Source organism: Melitaea cinxia, chromosome 1 (genome assembly GCF_905220565.1).
Source record: "Melitaea cinxia chromosome 1, ilMelCinx1.1, whole genome shotgun sequence".
Classification (NCBI taxonomy): Eukaryota; Metazoa; Arthropoda; class Insecta; order Lepidoptera; family Nymphalidae; genus Melitaea; species Melitaea cinxia.
Genome location: NC_059394.1, coordinates 18,471,819 through 18,492,415, shown reverse-complemented (window position 1 = coordinate 18,492,415; position 20,597 = coordinate 18,471,819). Strand labels below are relative to the sequence as shown.

General features: G+C 33.5%; 2 protein-coding genes across 2 annotated transcripts in view; one reads left to right on the top strand and one right to left on the bottom strand.

The window, feature by feature from the left end:
- LOC123658262 (neuroglian) overlaps positions 1-19,030 on the bottom strand; it is a 69,610-nt gene extending 50,580 nt beyond the window's left edge. Inside the window, exons 1-3 of the mRNA XM_045593701.1 lie at positions 18,895-19,030; positions 18,439-18,522; positions 14,877-15,003 (exon numbers count right to left, since the gene is read on the bottom strand). Of these exons, the coding sequence (XP_045449657.1) occupies positions 14,877-15,003; positions 18,439-18,496 (185 nt within the window). The 5' untranslated portion in view covers positions 18,497-18,522; positions 18,895-19,030. The remainder of the gene's footprint in view (positions 1-14,876; positions 15,004-18,438; positions 18,523-18,894) is intronic.
- LOC123658270 lies at positions 9,315-10,452 on the top strand. The gene is made up of 2 exons (XM_045593709.1): positions 9,315-9,439; positions 9,540-10,452. Exon 2 carries the CDS (start codon positions 9,704-9,706, stop codon positions 10,397-10,399), a length of 696 nt encoding a protein of 231 aa, XP_045449665.1. The 5' UTR covers positions 9,315-9,439; positions 9,540-9,703; the 3' UTR covers positions 10,400-10,452.
- Positions 19,031-20,597: the final 1,567 nt, after the last annotated feature.

Here is a 20,597-nt window from a genome sequence, read left to right as displayed (position 1 = left end):
TATAAAAACAATACATGTACTATAAAAACAGTAGGGTAACCTGGCACATATCTCTAGCCTCTAAAAAAGTTCACGATCGTGCAATCTCTTGGCAGGTGGCCGGAATTCTGGTTTAGACCTACTGCTCTCAATACCTTGCACATTACTACAGAACAGGCGTAAAGAAAATCGTTCGATTTATGTGTCATGGGCGATATGACAGGATTTCACGTGATGCTCAGTTTTATTTCATTCATATAAATCGATAATGGTCGAAAATATATTTTAACTGAGGTAGGGCACAGCAGGAATTTTCTGCTCAAAATATGGAGCAGCTCGACTGGTGTAATACCTCGACCTTATATAGAAGATCACAGCTAAATAATACTGTTTTTCAAGCAGTATTGTGTTCCTGTTGGTGAGTAAGGTGACCAGAGCTCCTTGGGGGGATTGTGGATTGGGTCGGCAACGCGCTTGCGATGCTTCTGTTGTTGCAGGCGTCTATAAGCTACGGTAATCTCTTACCATCAGGTGAGCCGTATGCTTGTTTGCAGACCTAGTGATATAATATATATGTATATGTTTAAGTTTATTATGACGAGTTCTAGTCGTAAGCTTTAAACATTGGTGTCGTTACGAATAAAAAAAAGTGTGTGTCAGCACTGACGCACGACTGGAGTTTACTCCTTCAGATTGACTCTAAATAGGCACAAAAAGCTTACTAGTCTAAGAAAAAGATTAATACCATATCAAATGATAAATAAACGAATCAACGAGTAACGTAACGAGGTCATTCGTTCAGTACATTTTAGTTCTCATATTTTTTTCATACCGGCCTTATATGAAAATCGGTGAACTCCAAAAACGGAATGTGCGTGACTTGACATAATTTTTTAAATCACAATATAATCGTCTAAAACAATATCGACTGTCCCTACGTATTGTAATGATTTTGTAATATTTCAAATATTTTATACGCTTTTTATAAAAATATTTTTACAATGAGTAGTGATTTTGACTATTTTTGGTGCTATGGATCTGTTTACTTTTTAATGAATTGTTTGTAAAATCAAGTTTATTTTGTATTATACATTTTATTTAATATTTTCATACTTATTGTAAGCAAATAATTATTTGAGAAGATTGCCTTTTTATTTCTTAAATATGGATTGTCAAAGGCATTTGTTTCCGGTCGTTGGTTATTAATAGTTGTTGGCTTATTAAAAAGGGCAGTCTTCTGATATCAACGGTACAGAATAGAAGTCGGAAAAGAAGTTGTAATAGTAAAATTGAAGTAAGTTGTGTGAAGTGGCGGATATCAAGTGTGAATAAAGTTATTTATAACAACTGGATTTTGTTATTTCTCAACAGTATAATATCGAAATTGACAAAAAGGCACTTCACATTTTTTACGCTGAATGATTTGTTAAATATCGATATTGAGTATAAGTTCATGAAAAATGTGATTTTATGTGTATTTTATAGCATTTTTTTTTTCTTTAAAAAAAATATACATAAAAAGTAGTTTTTTCATGCAATAAAAAAATAGAACATTTTCAGTTTCGATACTGTACGTAGGGACAGTCGAAATGTTTCTTGTAAGCCTCTGTCCAGAAATACAGCTCAGTAGCATACAAAGGGAAGTCTTACCATGGGATCCGATGACACCCTTTGGGTTATAGACTTGTAAGTTTACCCCTACATGTATTAGAAACTTGTTTATAAAACTAATTTTCTTGCACTCGATCAAAACTAAACTAAGCGAGTACGGACAGGGTGAATGAAGGATTACACTTTATACGGATTAGCCGATATCGCTAGAGTAGTTGAAGATAATATAATTAAACTTGCACCTAGTTCATATAGTAATTAATTAAATGTAATACGCGATCGATCACAGTCGAGTTACTTCAGACAAGTTATTAGTAATGGAATGATCTTTACAATATCTATAAACACTTATTTTATTACTTTACTAGCTGTACCCGCGACATCGTCCGCGTGGAATTTAACAAAAAAGTTATTTTTCAGTTCGCAAAGTTATAAAATAAATAAATTTCTAATACAAAAGTAGCCTAAGTTACTCCGTATTACATCAGCTACCTCCCAGTGGAAGTCCCGTAAAAATCGGTCTAGCCGTTTCAGAGATTAGCCGGAACAAACAGATAGACAGAGATACAGACAGACAAAAATTGTAAAATAATGTTATTTTGGTATATTTACTGTGTATACATCCATATACATTTAGTAAAAATCAGTTATTTTAATATTACAAACAGACACTCCTATTTTATTTATTTGTATAGATAACACTATAGATTACGATAAGCAAAATAAAAGTAAAAAAAATGTCCAGTGAAAAAATAAACAATAACATTTCAAGAATTTAATAAGAGATATGACCGCTTATGGCATGTTTTACTACTTGTGGATACTGCTGTTTGACGGATGATAGTATCTAACAGATTAAAGTTTTTGATATATTATTCTTTTTCACCATCGAATTTCACTGTAAATGTGAGTTATTTCTGCTGCTCCCAAATATGAACTTGTTAGTTTATTAAATGAGGCGAAGCAAGTCCTAAAAACTCCTGCTGTTAAAAATTAATCGTAACTTATCTGCAGGGTAAACATTATCTACAATTGGTGAAACAGGCCTTTAATCCATCTTTAATCTGGTTTTTAAGTTTGCTAGAACCTTGGTAAGATAAAAAAATACACAGCTGGCAAAATATCTTCAACAATATACTAACTTAAGTTCCGATAACGTTTCATTCGGATCTTTATCAGAATATTATGAGACACATTATGGCATGACATGAAAAAGAACCATATATCATATAGCGAAGGTATGGCGAAAAAATTCTATAAAACTAGACACGAGGCGATAACGTTTGTAGCCACTGAGAAAAAGCTGTCACAAACATTTGAACAGACATTAAAATGCCACAAGTTTTTAACATTTTGACCACTAAAATCCTCTGCAAATTAGCACTTAGGTTTCTCAACTTTATTATTTACAAGCATTCAAGCACAGTACGTGCACAATAACACAACACACTGTATTTGTTCTTCGAAGAGTCCAAATAAAGATTTTGCATAAATTGCATTCTCAGAATAAGACCTGCATCGAATGAGGTCACCGCGTCGATGTTGTACGTTCCACTCACCCACCACGACATTCTTTTGACACTTTTTAAGGATTCTTTTAATCGAAATCGCCTGAAAGTGTAATGATGAATAATAGCAAAGTTTGTTCAATTTATAAATTCGTTTTGTCTTGAGCAGTTGCCGTGTGATATTGCTATAGCCTCATCATAGATTTAAACATGACCGGGGAAACGTGCCCTGAAGTTTATACTCGGACAACATCCAAATGTTCTCAGTTCTCTGTAGCCTTTTAAAACTTCATGAAATTTATGTTGCTTAGCCGCGTACGGTTAGTAATTACTTAATTAAAAGTGTCTATAAAAGCTAGGACGTGGTCCGACCCTAACGCTGAATGATTTTATTGTTTTCAGTTCTACTTATTTAATAATAACTGCAATGGACTTCAAATGTGTAATTTTTTTTATACCTATACTAACATTTTATTCTAAACCAAACGCGGATGTTTAGGCGCCTACGATGTTTTATGATTACAAAAAATATTTATTTAAAATTAAATATATGAAACTAACATCCCGCCCCGGCTTCACACAGGTATTTAGCAAAAATTTCAAAATATATTTTTTACCTAATTTTTTTGAAATTTTAATATAGCCTATGTCACCCGCGGACAGTGTAGCTTCCCAATAGTAAAAAAAAATTCAAATCAGTTCAGTAGTTTCGGAGCCTATTCAATGCAAACAAACAATCAAATCTTTCCTCTTTATAATATTAATATAGAAGTGTAGATATAATTTCGATTTGTATCATAAAATATGCATTTAATGTGACACAAATGCGATCAATGACATAATAGCTCGATCGATTTTGACTGCAACAATAAAAGTACTTAACCCCGGTCAATAGGTCAATCGACGAAAGTCAATACTTAGGTCATACAGGTCGCAGCAATGAATACAAAGAATAACCAATTAAGACTCGTTACTATTTCGAATTAATGAAGTTAAATTAATTACTTGATACCGGAACAACATAAAACAATAGTCCTTTCAGATATATCTGTAGTCACAATAGCCCATACACAAGACAGAGGGGAAGATGAGTACACCGTGCCCACGCCAGTATGGTCTAGTACCCACCCCAGGATGCTGAGTTACTAATTCAAAGTTCTAAGCTGAAAACCTAATAATTATGTTTGCCGGCAAACCAAAAAAACCGACTATAATTACATCGACAAGTAATACAACGTAGGTAGACGAAAAAATAGTCAAGTAAATACGCATTATCAAAGATTACTTCAAAAGTTATAATCAGATCTTCAAGAAATTTAAGTGTGACTACATGATAAACATCGGCTTTCGATTAAATTAAAAATCGTCAAAATCGGTACACCCTATAAAAAGTTATGCGTATTTTCGAGGGTTCTCGATTTCTCTAGGATCCCATCATTAGAGCCTGGTTTCCTTATCACGCTACCACACTTCGGATGTCTCCTTTACAACAAAAAAAGAATTATCAAAATCGGTTCATAAACGACGATGTTATCCCCGAACATACCTAAAAAAATAATATATACGGTCGAATTGAGTAACCTCCTCCTTTTTTGAAGTCGGTTAAGAAATACGTCACACATTTCGATTTTTTTTGTACTAGAAGAACAGACTCTCTTTGGTAAATAACACGAGATACGCCAATGTTAGCCTCCACATGTATTTTGCCCATAGTCACCACGCTGGGCAGGCGGGTTGGTGACCGCAGGGCTGGCTTTGTCGCACCGAAGACGCTGCTGCCCGTCTTCGGTCTGCGTATTTCAAAGCCAGCAGTTGGATGGTTATCCCACCATCGGCCGGCTTATGTCTATATCGTCGGCTTCTATATATGTCTGCATGAGAACTTAATTATTTCGCCTCTGTCCCCAAACGTGACCACGGGGGTGCGTATACGTGAACGGAATTCCCTTTAATAACTACCAATATTCGCTATTTGGTGCGCGTTTATGAATATTAATGGAATGTTTCACCGATCGCTCGTAAAGTTCATCTCTTATTAAAATTACTGATAGGTTTTATCAAAGAACGGTAAACATATCTTTAAGGTCTATTTTAGCTGCAAATAATCAGAAGTTTTTGATTCAAGCAAGCAGGTTTGATTGTGCTAAAATTAAGATTTTAAAAGCTTTTCTGTTGGATATTGATATTATATATCAGATAGCTTTTTCATCAAACGGCCTTAAGTACTGTTAATGTGAATATATATATATACCCAATTTTTATATAACATGTACCTAATAGAATAACTGATGAATATACTTATATATATTATTATAAGTTTATATCTTAATATGTATATATCTCGTGTCACAATGTTTGTCCGCGATGAACTCTTAAACTACTTAACCGATTTTAATCATATCATCATAGGGTATATTTTGTTTTGATATATGTAATTATTATATTTAAGAAAAAAAAATTAGGCGATACGAAGTTTACCAGGTCAGCTAGTTATATAATAAAATATTATTTTTCGATAAAATAAGGATGTGTTACAACAGATTCGATTTACAAAAAACACATCGAATTATAACTAATAGCAACTAACGAATCACATAAGCCTTTTTTTTTACAAAACGAGCTACTTGCGTAGAATCGATTATTGCAATCACGAGGATGTGTCATCCACATTCGTTTTATCGGTATGATAGCATGTTTCGGCTAATTCTCCAATTTCCTGGAACAGATTACTTTATAACGATGTATCTGGATACAGTTGACGCCGAATCGAATTTTATTATATCTCCCGTGTGATGTCTGCGATACGGTTATCTAAAACGTCGGATAATCTACTGACGACGGTTGTCGATTGTGTAAAATATGTTGAGTTTTGTATTCAGGTGACTTACTCATTAAATATAGCATAAACAGGAGCATAAGACAAAGACATCTTAGTAGTATTTCATATATACTAGTGGTCGCCCTGTGGTCGAAATTCGACCATAATTAATTTTAAATTATAAGTTTATTTTAAGGTTCATTATTAAGGTTCTATAATATAATAATAAAAGAGTAATATATGCGTGTGTGTCATGTTCAATACACGGTAGTGTGTGTAATGTTTTTTTTATTGATTTGGTGTATTTTTTATGCATAATTAAATAAAAATATTGCCATTCTGTACTCCTTCTCTATATAACCTATATGTGTGCGTTTCATACTCCTCCGCGCAATTTTTGTAAAAAGAGGTTCAAAGTTATTGATTCACGTGTTAATATATAGAAGATATGAGTAGGTTACTCCACATATATATAGAGTGATAGTTTTTAAGATTATTCCTGTACCAAAATATGATATAGATAGTGATTAGTTCAATAAAACGTGTATCTAAGCCGAAAGGTATTGGACGCAAATCCAAACCAAAACCGTTAATAAATTAAAAAAATGTCTACTCCTTCAACTATAAAGAGAATGCCTTTGCCTAACAATTTGACGCCTACAAGCTTTCTCAGTTCAGTATAATTTTATTTTTCTTAATTAAAGTTACAGGAGAAGAACACGCGTTCAAATTACTGTACAGTAAATTAATAAAAACCTGCATATAATTGTGGATAAAGTAGCTAATTGCCACTAATGCTTGAAAGTACTTAAACAAACAACGAACTTATCCCTCCATTGTCAATGGACAAACACGAAACTACGTTATTAAATTATAGACAGCGTCAACTTGTTAGCAAGTACCATTCACGAGCTTTGGATATCTCGCTTCTATTTCAGTCCTACGATTCATTTAATTACGCATACATCACCCGACGTCTGCAGTGCGGGCACTGGGGATTTTACTACGTGTGTTGCAATATCATAAAAAAAATACCGGCCGTGCATTTTATACTGTCGCGGTTTTACATACGAGCGTATACAATGTCAGCGCATCTTTATGTGTTTTTAGTTTTTACCCACAATTTACGTGTTGCATTGTAAAACCGTGCAGTTTAGCGTCCAAATGTCCTTTGCATTCACGCTTTCACAAGCACGCGTTGAAGAGATATGACCTCGTTTAAAAATAATTACTATTTGTTTCGTTAATTATTTTTTGCAAAAAAAAAAACTTATATTCAATCACCCTTTCAAATAAAAAATATACATCTATTTGCGTTAAAAGATGTAGAGCAGTATAAGTTAATTCCATTGGACAGTTTTTGACATATCTGCAAATTTACAGAAGTAGGTGCGAAAATTATTTACCATGGGCATATATGTCAACATAGCGTAAAACTTGTGTGTGTCAACAATTTTTTGTTACCGCATCCAAATAACTAAACGACGGTATTCCGTTATTCCCCTACAAGATATTTGAACGTTCACAATGGAGTCACAGCATAATACTGTGGTTTTTAAACGTAAAGCGGAGGGATTTCTGCCTGTCAAATTAGAAGCGACACTTTTTCTGAATCAAAAAAAAAAATGCAACAAAGAACGCGGACCGCCGTCTTCAGTCGAAAGTTTTGTGTCTCGCGGTTCATTGTCCGTAGTTTTTTTGCATTTAAATTATTTCACATATAAATGTTATGCAAGACATTTTTTTCATATTTTGATGCAATCGTTTTTTTTTTTTAACTACGGGATGAGATAAAAACTAATGTTTTTTGTCATTAGTATCAAAGCCGAGTTAAAATGGGTGTGGATTAAAAACTTTTTGAGACAATAACAGGTAAGAGCTGATCACTTTTCTGATGATGATCTTTAACAGTTACATTTGTCATAGTTTAATGAGACTCTCGTACTAAATTAACCTTCAATTCGTGTGTGAGAACAATGAATAATAGTGTATTAATTTTCGTATTATTTCTCTTATAGTACAAAGAGAACATTAAATCGGTCAAGCGAGAACAGCGGGATAAAATCCCTCGCGACGAGAGCTCCTGAACTTAGCAGCGAGTTATCCTGCAGTTAAAATGTTAATTAAACACTTGTACATGTAAAATTCCCGGCCGCTCCGGCTCTGGCCTCGTTTTTAAACTTACATCCTCAGCGCCTGCACAATGTAATTTAAATTGCTAATTAATGTTGACATAATATTAAGTCTGCATACGCAATAGTTGTGCAGTTTTATGAACAGAATACTCCAAACAATAACCTTTCAAAATTTAAGCCATGTTGAGTCTGAGTAGAAACTTAAAAGTATGGAAATGATTACATTTGGTCACGTCGTCATCTTAAGAATCATTTCTATATTACAAATCGTCTCATAGATATGTTCGTAAATTTCTAAGTTACTTCGTTAATTGTCGCTGCTAAAGGTTATTTATAACAATATGAACATAGCCAGCGTTTGCCGCAATACCGGCGACCGGCAACGTTCATTCCGTTCTGACAATTAATTTGCATAATCCTTCTAAAACTATTTAAATTTTTAATAAAAATAATACAGACAACGAAGTCGCTCAAACAATGAATGGAACCCCTTGACAATTATAACTTTCAGGCAAGGATAATTAAGTTCAAACAGTAAAGAACTGCAATAGTTAAAAAGTTTGTCCTCATTCCGAAAAACCGTATCCTGTGGAATAACGATGCACTTAAAACCGCATTCTATCGTTGCGCTCCAGCAAATTTACGAGGGCGAGCGATTGAATCGTATGGGAATACGAAAAATTGGGACAAGCGTGCTGAAAATAAACTGAACTTCGAATTGAGTCGAGGAGTGATTATTCCAGCCTGTAGCATTCCACTGGACATAGGGTAAAAGCCGGATAGTTGCCTCGGACGGATACATGCCCCGGTTTTTAATACACTATGTTAGGAATATAAGTTGTGTTAGCGCTTTACTACAATAAGTAGTGACCCCCCACAGGCCTTAGTGCGATGTAAGCCATCGGAATAGGTGCACGTGTTTTGTCCGTGTGAGCAAATATCTTCCGCGGCGAAACTTTGACGGGCGTTATACTTATATTGGTAAGTAATTTTTATTGAATATTTTTATTACTGATCGTGGTTTCAGTCAACTTTTTGTTTGTTCGCATGCATTAGAGTTTAAATTACATTGTTTGTTATGTTTTATTGCAAAATAATTATTATTTATTTTGCAAATGTAAAGGGCAAGTATCCGCATCAAAAAGGATAGTCGCCCTACTTACTTTCGCGGATAGTTGCCCCTAGAGAAACTAATCATTTTTTAACAAGTAAAGAAAACCAGGCGTGGTGCCACGCAACATCAACTGGACAGAAGATACTTTAAAACTTGCCTTGGAAGAATTGAGAGAAAAAAAAAGGTATCAATGAAATTTCTCGAACATACGGAATATCCTCTCGAACCTTAAGAAGACGCTACGAAACAAGTAACCAGCAACTACTAACTCAAGGTATATTTTCGATTCAAAGGTGTATGCCCTGCAGTATAAATACAAAATTCTATCTACATACCTTCTTAGCTGACGCAATTGTATTTTTTGTCACTTCTAGGAAAATATCCTGTTCTTGGCTTCGAAAATGAAAAAAGACTGGTAGCTCATATATTGAAGCTCGGAGACGCCGGTTTTCCTCCTGACAGAATTGTGATTCGTCAATTAGCTTATCAGTTTGCCGAAAAGTTGAAATTAAAGCACAGCTTTAACAATGAGAATAAAATGGCTGGACCGCAATGGCTAAAAAGCTTTCTTGAAAGAAATCCTGAAATAGCTTTGAGACAAGCTGAGGGCTTATCAATTGAAAGAGCGAAGGGTCTCAACAGAACAGAAGTTGCAAATTTTTTCAAACTCTTAATAACTACTTTAACTGAGAATAATTTGCTGAATAAGCCAGATAGAATATTTAATATGGATGAAACCGGTGTCCAACTAAATAATAAAATTGGTATAGTATTAGCTAAGAAAGGCAGTGAAATTGAATCTGATAACACAGATATTATGAAACAGGAAAAAGTAAAAACATTAAGGAAGAGAAGATTACAAATTTACAGTTCTGACAGTTCCGACAGTAGTGAAAGTGAAGAAAATATATTCAGTTCAAAAACGCTTAAAGGAAAAGCCACCATAGGACTCCTAATCAAAAGAAGCAAGGACGAAAAATCGATAAGAGACACTCAAAAGATATTAAAAGTCAAAAATGATAATTTAATAGTAAATACGAATAAAAAAGTTTCTACTAAAAAAAATGATAATTATTGCGCAGAATGTTATAAGAATTACAATTTAACGAAATCAAAGTCAGATTGGATTCTATGTGATACATGTCAGATGTGGTTGCATGAAACATGCACCACATTCAAGAATTATTGTCAAAGATGTGGAAAGTTGGAAACCTTAGCTGCTGGCAAAAATTAAAGTTTACACCAAAGTTAATTACTAAATTATTATATCTTTAAGATAAATGCTAATATTTCATAATAACGTACATAACTTTAAGTTTGAATAATATTTTTATAATTAAAATCATTAAAAATGAAAACTATTTACTAATGTTATGATTATTATTTCACATTATACTTAATAAAAGATCTCAGTAAATTATAAGGACTGTTAAATAAATAATAAAGACTAATTTAATTGATATAAATTTGTTTCTATCTAAAATAAAAATTTTACCGAGGCTACTATCCCCGCACGAGGCAAGTATCCCTCGAAGCATTTTCCACGCTAGGCTACTATCCGCCATAGTAGGCAACTATCCCTTTTCTGAGAGGTGACATAAAACAATATTTATTCAAAACCATTGTTAATTATGTACATAAAAATAGGCTATTATATAAGATAAAAGGCCTATGTTTTGAGATACATACTAAATAATTTTCAGCAAGTTCATATTTTTAAAAAATTAAGCTTTTTCGTAAAGTGGGGCAACTATCCGGCTTTTACCCTAGGCCTCTTTCTCCTTGTAGGAGAAGGATCGGAAAGTCCACTTAGCTGCTCAAAGGTCGATCTGTCTAGAAGCGATTATCCGAAAACTTTGAATGGATTCAATTTGGATTGCGCATGCAGTTTTACGAGGAAGTGCAGTCGTGTTAAGTTTCCCATCATTTCCATGTTCCATAACATGTAGGTAATAAAACTAACTGGGAATTCAGACTTGATTTTCTAAAATTAATTTAATACTATTTAAACTTATTAAATGGTCTATAGTATAACTATTTCGACTGCTAAAAACATCACACGCTTTTCACATCATTACAGTTGCCTTATTTAAGGGTCGTAGAAAGTATGCAGTAAAATCTGATAGCAGGACAAAGTTTCAATACATCGCAAGAGCGTATGTTTATCTTTCAAGTTTTTTCAATAGTACGAATGAGGTCGAGCATCAAAATTACTCTAACAGTTTACGTCACTCTGTGCCAAAAATAATTGATCCAATTTGTACGCCGTTCAAATTAATTTTAACCAATTATATTCTGCTATTGATATAAATTCTTTACAATTGTGGCCTTCAACTCTCTAAACACAAAGATTTAATACATGAAATACACGATGGTGTATAAAAAACCTAAATAAAGGCTTAACACGAGAATTCTGAGATTCAACAAACAGTAAGATCAGGAAAAACAAATTGTTCAGACCACGAAAAACATCGGTATGTGTTAGTAGAAACGTCTATGGACACAAAAACCGTATGAGCCAACACAAAAAAGAGTCACTCTGATCACCACATCAAAACCTCAATTTTTAAATGGTACAAAAACGTAATATGTAACAAATTGATATCTGTAACATATACAAACGAAGTGTGTTCTAAGGTAGGCAATCCAGCCGGATACTTTTTTTTAACTAATTGATATGTACATACAAATGATAAAGTAAGGTCTACAAAGCACATCAACAGGCTTGTCTCAAATAAGGTAGAGTAAGTACATCAAACAATACTTGTTTTTACAAAGACGACGAATCAACTTCATTATATAATTATGTATATATTATCGGAAACTCCATTCCGTCGCCGGTTAAGGTTAAGTTCAACGCCCTTCCAACATTACGTATAAATCAGATGAGTGTGTGATAACAATATCGCGATATGAAAATTTATTTTTTATTATTGTTTTCAAATTTTATCTTTAACGCTTGGCTTATTGTTATTGTTATTATATAATATTTTAATTGATTTACTCCTGAATCAAAAGGTGAAGTTACTGAACGTTGTTGATCGAGTATTATAAACGAAATTTAAAAAAAGGTTAATTAAAATAGACTTGCAAATTTAAAAATTCCAAATTTTTTATATTAGTAAAAGTAAACGAGTCAAAATACTATTTCTCACGACTATAATTACGCTTCTAAGCATTGTTTAAATAAAATTCTACTCAGACCGAAAGCAAAGAAAATATTTCAGTTAGTCATTTTATTTTTTTAATATAAAAGATGTTTCTTTTCATCATTATACATATAGATATATATATTTTTTAATTTATTGCCGATACATAACAAACAATATTTTTGAAAAATAACCACGAAAACCTCACGGGTTTTTATGGGTACAGAATTCATTCAGTGAATAGATGATTCAGTGTGATAATTATCGAACATAGTTTCAAAAAATCAAACTGAACAAAATATCAGAAACAAATGCCAGTCATAATATTTATTTATACTGAATTCAATTACTACTAATGACTCGTCAATCGTTATCAGACACTATTATAAGAACGATAATAGTACGCCATGACAATATGAAATAAGAACCGTATTTTCAGACCGTGTTTGGGGAACTAATGGCTTTCGGACATCGGACCGGCGCGGCGGCACACACAGACATAAGCAGGGTTGACGACTTTAAGTCGAAAGTATTATTTTTCAGAAAAAAAAAAACATTGTTATTTATATTTCTATAAATAAATATATAACTTTTTCAAAATGTTATCGCATTAATAAAATAATCTTTAAAAAATAATTTATTTTTTTCAACTATTAACTAGGTAAATATAACATTTTTTTAATTTAATTTATCTATAATTATTATTATTATATCATAAGTTGCTAATAAATGTTCATCTAAACCTAATAAACTAACATTTTTTGTCAACATTCAGGGTAATGAAATGATGGGTAAGAGCCAAAGCTACACTAACGGTTCTATCCCTGTACACAATAATGTTACAAACGTTTAGATTACAGTTTTATTTGACCATTGTCTTGTTTGGGTTAATAACTTTGTGTTTCTAAAAATCCGACAAGGTATCCTCATCGTATCCATCCTATCAACCCCGAGGATAGTTAGACGACAAGGATACATAATTGTGTTTTATCAGACTTCAATTTACATCGACAAGTAACTAAACTAACTAATACAAAGTAAGTAGTCAAAAAAATAAACAATTATACGGGCATTATAAGAGATCTCAAAAAGAACTCGTCAGATCTCGATAAAATTTAAATAGGCCACATGACAAGTACCAGTTTTCGAATTAAAAAAGAATATTCAAAATCGGCAAAAAATAGTCGAATTTAGAACCTCTTCCCTTCTTTGAACTCGGTTAGGAAGTATTGTTACCAACCCTAACCACTAATAAAAGCCAAAGCTTAAAAATGAAGCGTTAAATCCAGCAAGCTTTAACGTTTTTATAAATGTGTAACATGTGGATGAATGGCACTCGCGGAGTGACTCAAATGTTTAATCGTATTCGAAAAACGCATTTATCTTGCACAAATGACAATCTTATTTTCTTTGAGAGATGTCATCAATATTTAATATTAACAATGGCTGAAGTGAATCACACAAGCAGCATAAATGTTAAATAAATTATTTTAATACCATTATCGTTTATAACTGCTGTGTGGTTACGGCAGTAAATTTAGCCACCCCCTCTCTTCCCGTGGGTGTCGTAAGAGGCGACTAAGGGATAACAAGGTTCCACTACCACCGTGGAACTTAAGAAGCCGACCGATGGCGGAATAACCATCCAACCGCTGGCTTAGAATACACAGGCCGAAGACGGGCAGCAGCGTCTTCGGCGCGACAAAGCCAATACTGCGGTCACCAACCCGCCTGCCCAGCGTGGTGACTATGGGCAACACACATGAGTTCACGCCATTTTGATGCGAACTTGTGAAGTTCCAGAAGTTGATTGCGATATGAAGCGATTTGAAGAATTACAACAATAAAAAATAGCATACTGTTAGAATATTTATTATTTCGTAATCCCCTACGATGAACTAGATTGATAGCTTAGTGGGTAAATGAGGATTACCAAGTGGCTTAAAAAAAGTGGATTTTTCAGTTATTTCAGATTAAAGTAAAGGTAAGGGCATTTTAACGATAACTAGTTGTCGCCCAGTGATCGAAATTCGACCATAATTAATTTAAATTAGAACTTTGAACATTAAACAAAAGAATATAATTATATGCGTGAAGGTGTCAAATAAATGGTAGTCTGTAATTTTTTTTTATTGGTTCAATGTATTTTTTATGTATAATTTAAAAAAATATAAGAATTCTGCACGCCTTTTCCATATAAACTCCTTTTCTATATAATATATATTTTTGTTCCACTAGTGTGGCAAGCGTACGGGTCGCCTGATGGTAAACAGATATCGTAGCCTATAAACGTCTGCCAGCAGCATTGCAAGCACGTGGACGACCTACTCTCAACCCTAACCCGGAGCTCTGGCACCCTTACTCACCACAGGAACACCACAATAGTTGAGGGTTGTTTTATTAACTTCTGTAATATTGGGATATTTCCTCAGTCGGACTGCTTTAAATTTTGAGCCAGATATTTCTCACTCTACCTCATCATTATATAAGTACTCTCATTTGACAAACAATGATAACGCTTGATCTGAACACATATATTGATATAGAAAACGAGGCACGTACCTGGGCGCCGGCTCGCCCTCCGCCTCGCACTCGATGATGAAGGGCTTGTCCACCTCCCCGGCCTGCGCCACCTGGAACAGCAGCTCCTCCGCTGTCGGCTGCTTGACGATGCGAGGCGGCGACGTCACTGTACACACACACACATATTGATTGTTCCATATTCCATACTTTGGGGTCGCCCATTAATCAAGTAATGTTTTTTACCCCATACCCTGTCTTGGTGATACTTGGTGAAGCTTAAGACTACCCTACATACCCAAAAATCACGTGTATTTTTTTTAAGCAAAAGAAATCGACTTTTTCACAACATTAATTAAGGTTTCATCTACTAATGGTTTAAAAAATTAAGCATCATAATATAAATTTCAGGACGCGGATTAAGGTTTCAGTGTTCATTGATTTGGTTAAAATAATGACACGTTTTGTCTCATTATACCCCCCTCCCCCCTCCTTGTGATATTTCATGATGTTTTTTCCAACTTTACGTGATTAATGGACGACCCCTTTACACATAACACAGAAGTACTCTCATGGGATCCAAAACGTGAAAACATGCATTGGCCAGTTATCACAAAATGTTTTCTAACACATAGTATATAAATATATATAAAATAGTAACAAATAATTGTGTTTGCTCACAAACGAAAAAAAACCGACTTCTATTACATCGACAAGTAATACAACATAGATCGACGAAAAAATAGTCAAGCAACTACGCGTTATCAAAGATTACTCAAAAAGTAGTTATCAGATCTCAATAAAATTTATATGTGACCACATGATAAATATCAGCTTTCGATTAAATTAAAAATTATCAAAATCGGTACACCCAGTAAAAAGTTATTGCGGATTTTCGAGAGTTTCCCTCGATTTATCTGGGATTCCATCATCAGATCCTGGTTTCCTTATCATGGTACCAAACCTGGGATATCCCCTTTCCAACAAAAAAAGAATTATCAAAATCGGTACATCCAGTAGAAAGTTATGCGGTATAATACAACGTAGGTCGACGAAAAAAGCGTCAAGTAAAAACGCATTATTAGATATAACTCGAAAAGTAGTTGATAGATCTCAAATAAATTTAAATGGGACCAATTGGCACACACCACCTTTCGATTAAAACAAAATTTGTCGAAATCGGTCTACCCGGTCAAAAGTTCTGATGTAACATACATAAAAAAAAAAAAAAAAAAAAAAAAAAAAAAAATACAGTCGAATTGAGAACCTCCTCCTTTTTTGGAAGTCGGTTAAAAATTAAGCTTTCTTACTCAACATAATAGCACAACGGTCAATAAAAATTAAATGACTTTTCCAATAACTGACTAGAAGGTTGTGTTCACAGTCAGAAATCTATAAGAAACTGCATTGTAGCATGTTTTACGTTAAATGTAATTTTAAAATTTGTTATATGAAGTCTCGTTTACTGTCGGCTAGACACGGATTTAATGTTTTAATATACAAATTTTTGGGGTACTAATTATATTTATTATATATGCCCGTGTGTTGTTTGTGTTTTAGTGCCTACAGATTAAAATTAACACTTACTAGAATTTATTTTAAAAAATTATTTTGACTTCCATTACCTAAATAGGAAATTTTTAATAGATTATATATTTTTTAACATAGTAAAACATTATTTAAATTGTTTTCAGTAACAATGGATAAAATAATAGTGGTCGCCCAGAGGTCAAAATTCGACGGTAATTAAGCAAATATTCAATAATCGTGTTTGTGTGTTATTGAACAAAATACAGACTTCAATTACATTGACAAGTAATACAACGTAAGTAGACGAAAAAAACACAAACAAACGCACTAATTGTCACTAAGATTTTCGAGGATTTCCTCAATTTCTCTGGGATTTCATCATGAGATCCTGGTTTCCTTATCATGATACCACCCTTGGGATATCTCCTTTCCAACAAAATAAGAGTTATCAAAATCAGTACATAAACAACAAAGTTATCCCCGAACATATACATAAAAAATATAAACACGGTTGTATTGAGTATCCTCCTCCTTTTTTGAAGTAAGTTAAAAATACTATTAAAGTAGTGATACATATTTACATTTAAGTTACAGATGAAAATAACCACAGTTTAAAATTGCAAATCACCTAGTATTAAAAAAAGACTATTTATTTATCATACTAATATTAAAAACCAGCTGCACCACACGGTTTTGATGTGTTGTTCTAGATCTCCTGCTATCATGTACCGAGTTTCATTACAATCAGTTCAGTAGTTTGAGCCCGACATTCCCACAGGATCCTATGTATTTGTAACTTAGAACAAGTATAGAATAATTATATGTTCTTGTCTGATCTTAAATGTTGTGTCTTATGTGTTATTTTATATAGAAAAAAAAACCTTTGTACAAAAAAAGAGTAATAAAAATAAATAAATTGAAATTTCGTCAATTAGAAAAAGAGCTCACATTAAAATTTAACATTTAAGTGGTTACATACAACATGATTTTTATGTTATACTAGCGGTTCCCTAAATGTTGCTATGCTTGTTTTTGTATTTTTTATTTTTGGTCGTACTAACTCCGAAACCTTTGTGGGCTCCTGCACAACACTTTGCTGAAGATCATGACACGATCAAATGCTTAGTTTACGATTCTATAAAGGACACACAGACAAACATTCATTTTTATAACTATAGATCCTGTTTCACTCAGTCGTGGATAGATTTTATCCTGCACATAAGTTACGATTAAACTTAAACAGCGGGAGTTAGAATAGGGCATTAGGACCTGTTTCTTTTCAATCAATAAACTACAACTTTTAGATTTACATTTGTAAATAAAAATATCTCATAAATACAGTGAAATTCGATAGTGAAAAAGAATAATATGTCAATACTTTTATCTGCTGGATACTGTCATCCATCCATTATTCACATTACAATATTTGAACATTGTCCAGCTTTCTTGACTGTGACCACTATGAGGTCAGCTAATAAAATTATCTACAAAATGATAATTTAATAAATAAATGATTTCATTCATTTGCAACAATTGCAGTTGACATTTGTTGAAAGCTCTCGTTGATTTTAATAGTAAACAAAATTATTTTATGAATGAAAATGAGTTCAACAAATTATAATTTAAATAATAACTTTTAGGCATAGTCCGTAAGCTACTACAGGGTTGTATTCTCTGTCAGAACTCTATTAGAAACTACTGTAGCACATTTCAATTTTAATGTAATTGTAAATTTCTTGAACAATGTAATTTTTTTGGATTAATTGTGTAATCAGCTACTTAATGACTCTAATGCTTTAACAAATAAATTTTTAGATACTAATTTTAGTCTGTAACCTTTAATTTTTGTTTTGTAAAATGTCTTTCTTGAAAAAATAATCCCGAACTAATTTATTTTCTAACAATAATAGAATATATGTTCATCTTATTGTAACTTAAAGTTAGCAAAACACAGAGTTTATTAGTTAAGTAAAAGAAAGTTGAACGAACTTCGAAGCGTGATAAGAATCAAAAACTGATAACACAGTCAAGTTCCACACAACGTTTTAAACAAGAAAACATGAATAGGACTTACGTAGAGCCGCAGCCTGCGACAGTACCGCGAAGAAACAAATAACTTTACTCGTTTCCATCGTTGCGACACTGCTGTCTCGTTGATCTAATAAGAAATCAAACAATTCTATTTAATAAAACTAAAACACTTTTGTCCAGCACACATTTTCACCACACTTGATGATGACCTAATCCGACTGGAGCCAATGACAACACCCACCAAAAATAGTAACAACAATACCACTAACCGCCGCTCGGTTGTAAGAGAGAATCGTAATTTTAATTAATTATTTTATTGATATATACCGCGAACTCCTAGCTCTTCATTTACACTATTTAATCACCAACCAGAAGTAAATTATCGTACAAACACACTTAGAAATAGTGGTCGGTAAATCGATAAATCGAATTCGATATCTGCGTCAGATTCAATACACAATAAATATGAATTATAATAAACTTTTTATCATAAAATTACCTAATAAGTATCTTATAAAAGCATCATAGCGAAAAGTCCGACTAAATTATATTAACAGATTTTAAAGGCGGGGCCTTTGAGATTCTCGTTTCGACAGTGATCAATTCAACTGTTACCCCGTTCATAGACTAAATCTAACGGTGCTCAGCCGACGGCCATGACTATTTTTTCCATGAGGACAATAGACAAAATTCGTAATGCTGCCTATACACGCTATGTATGAAAACCGTATATTTATGTAAAATAAGAAACTAATACTGCTTTAACAATATGCCTCTTTCATCTCAATTAAAAAGTTTCAAATTTTAGATTCACAAATTGTAAATAACTAGAAATATACCATAAATATCTAGAGAAATTCAATGGTAAAAATAATGGGTGCGTTCCACTAAAGGCCCATAACGCCATCGACCAGGACCTCTGAAATTGCCGTTCCACTAACGTAAAAACGCCGTGGGTGTTGTTAGCAAATTTTATAGGTGAAACGCATATTTGAGCGCTGTGTGCTTGCAATATGGTGGCTCGATAAAAACATGCAACTGTGGGGGTTGTTAGCAAATATTTCGCATGGGCTGAAGTAAAACTTAATTCAACATGGATTCCCGTGAATTTATAGTTGCGTTTTTAACGATATGAATGAGAGACAATGGCTCGGAAATTCCAACAAGTTCTATTGACATTCACAATTTTACATTGACAGTTGTTTTTTCAAATTCCCGCCACGTTTTGATTAAGCTAACTTTAACCCACCTATATTTTGTGGGCGAAGTGGGCACGATGTGGTCGTGAACAGTGACGTCATCTATGACGTTGAGCGATCGCTCGCGACAGCCACGGGCCTTAGATGGAACGATAGAAAAGGCGTTACAATAACAGTCTTATGTATAAGTCAGGAAACTAAGTCCAATTTCAATGTTGAGAGATTAGTACGATAATGTCATAACTTTTCGTTTGCATCAACGCCGCTGTACGTCACTGCCTATATATCATTCGTTACTGATGTGTGTGGTCACGTGGTGTGGTGCACAGTGCGCACTGCGCACGCCGATGGTCGATATTTCATTTTAATTATGCGTCACGTGTGAAGACTATCGGTCGTCATGCTTTTGGCGGCTGTAAGCTATTAAGCTGACGTACCCCACTACCACTGTAGTTGCCCGACCTGTGGACAAGACCGTAGTTACAACTTACAATCGTTGCGACTTGCGGTCGCTTTGTGGAACACACCCAATATGCCATATGCTTTTAATGGTTGGATACCCTCGTCTGTCAAATAAATTAAAGCTCCAGTAGGGCGACACTTTTTTTGCTATACTTTGTATACCAAACTTGAATTTTTATATAAATTGGCAAAATTGTACGTCAAAATGAAAAAATTTAAACGTCGGAAACGTCGTAATCATGGGTCGTAATTGTCAAATTTTGACTCGAACAATTATTTCCTAACCGCCATATTATATTGCAACCACCGAGTAACCACGCCCGGTATTTTGGAATTTTAGTTTTTTCTGCATATATATTTTCTGAGCCCTAATACTTTATTGTGAGAATATTATTCGTCGCTTCAAGGGATTTACTATGGGTTTGTATTTGAACCTGAATCATTGGTCTTTTTGGTCGAACGAAGTAATTTTGCTTTTGAAAATAAGTTCTTAATATCTATATCAACAGAAAATAATAGTATTTTATAGTTATACCTATAT

Bases quoted from the DNA above. Each gene is read 5' to 3' on its own strand.
- LOC123658270 (XM_045593709.1), top strand. From the start codon at position 9,704: ATGGCTGGACCGCAATGGCTAAAAAGCTTTCTTGAAAGAAATCCTGAA.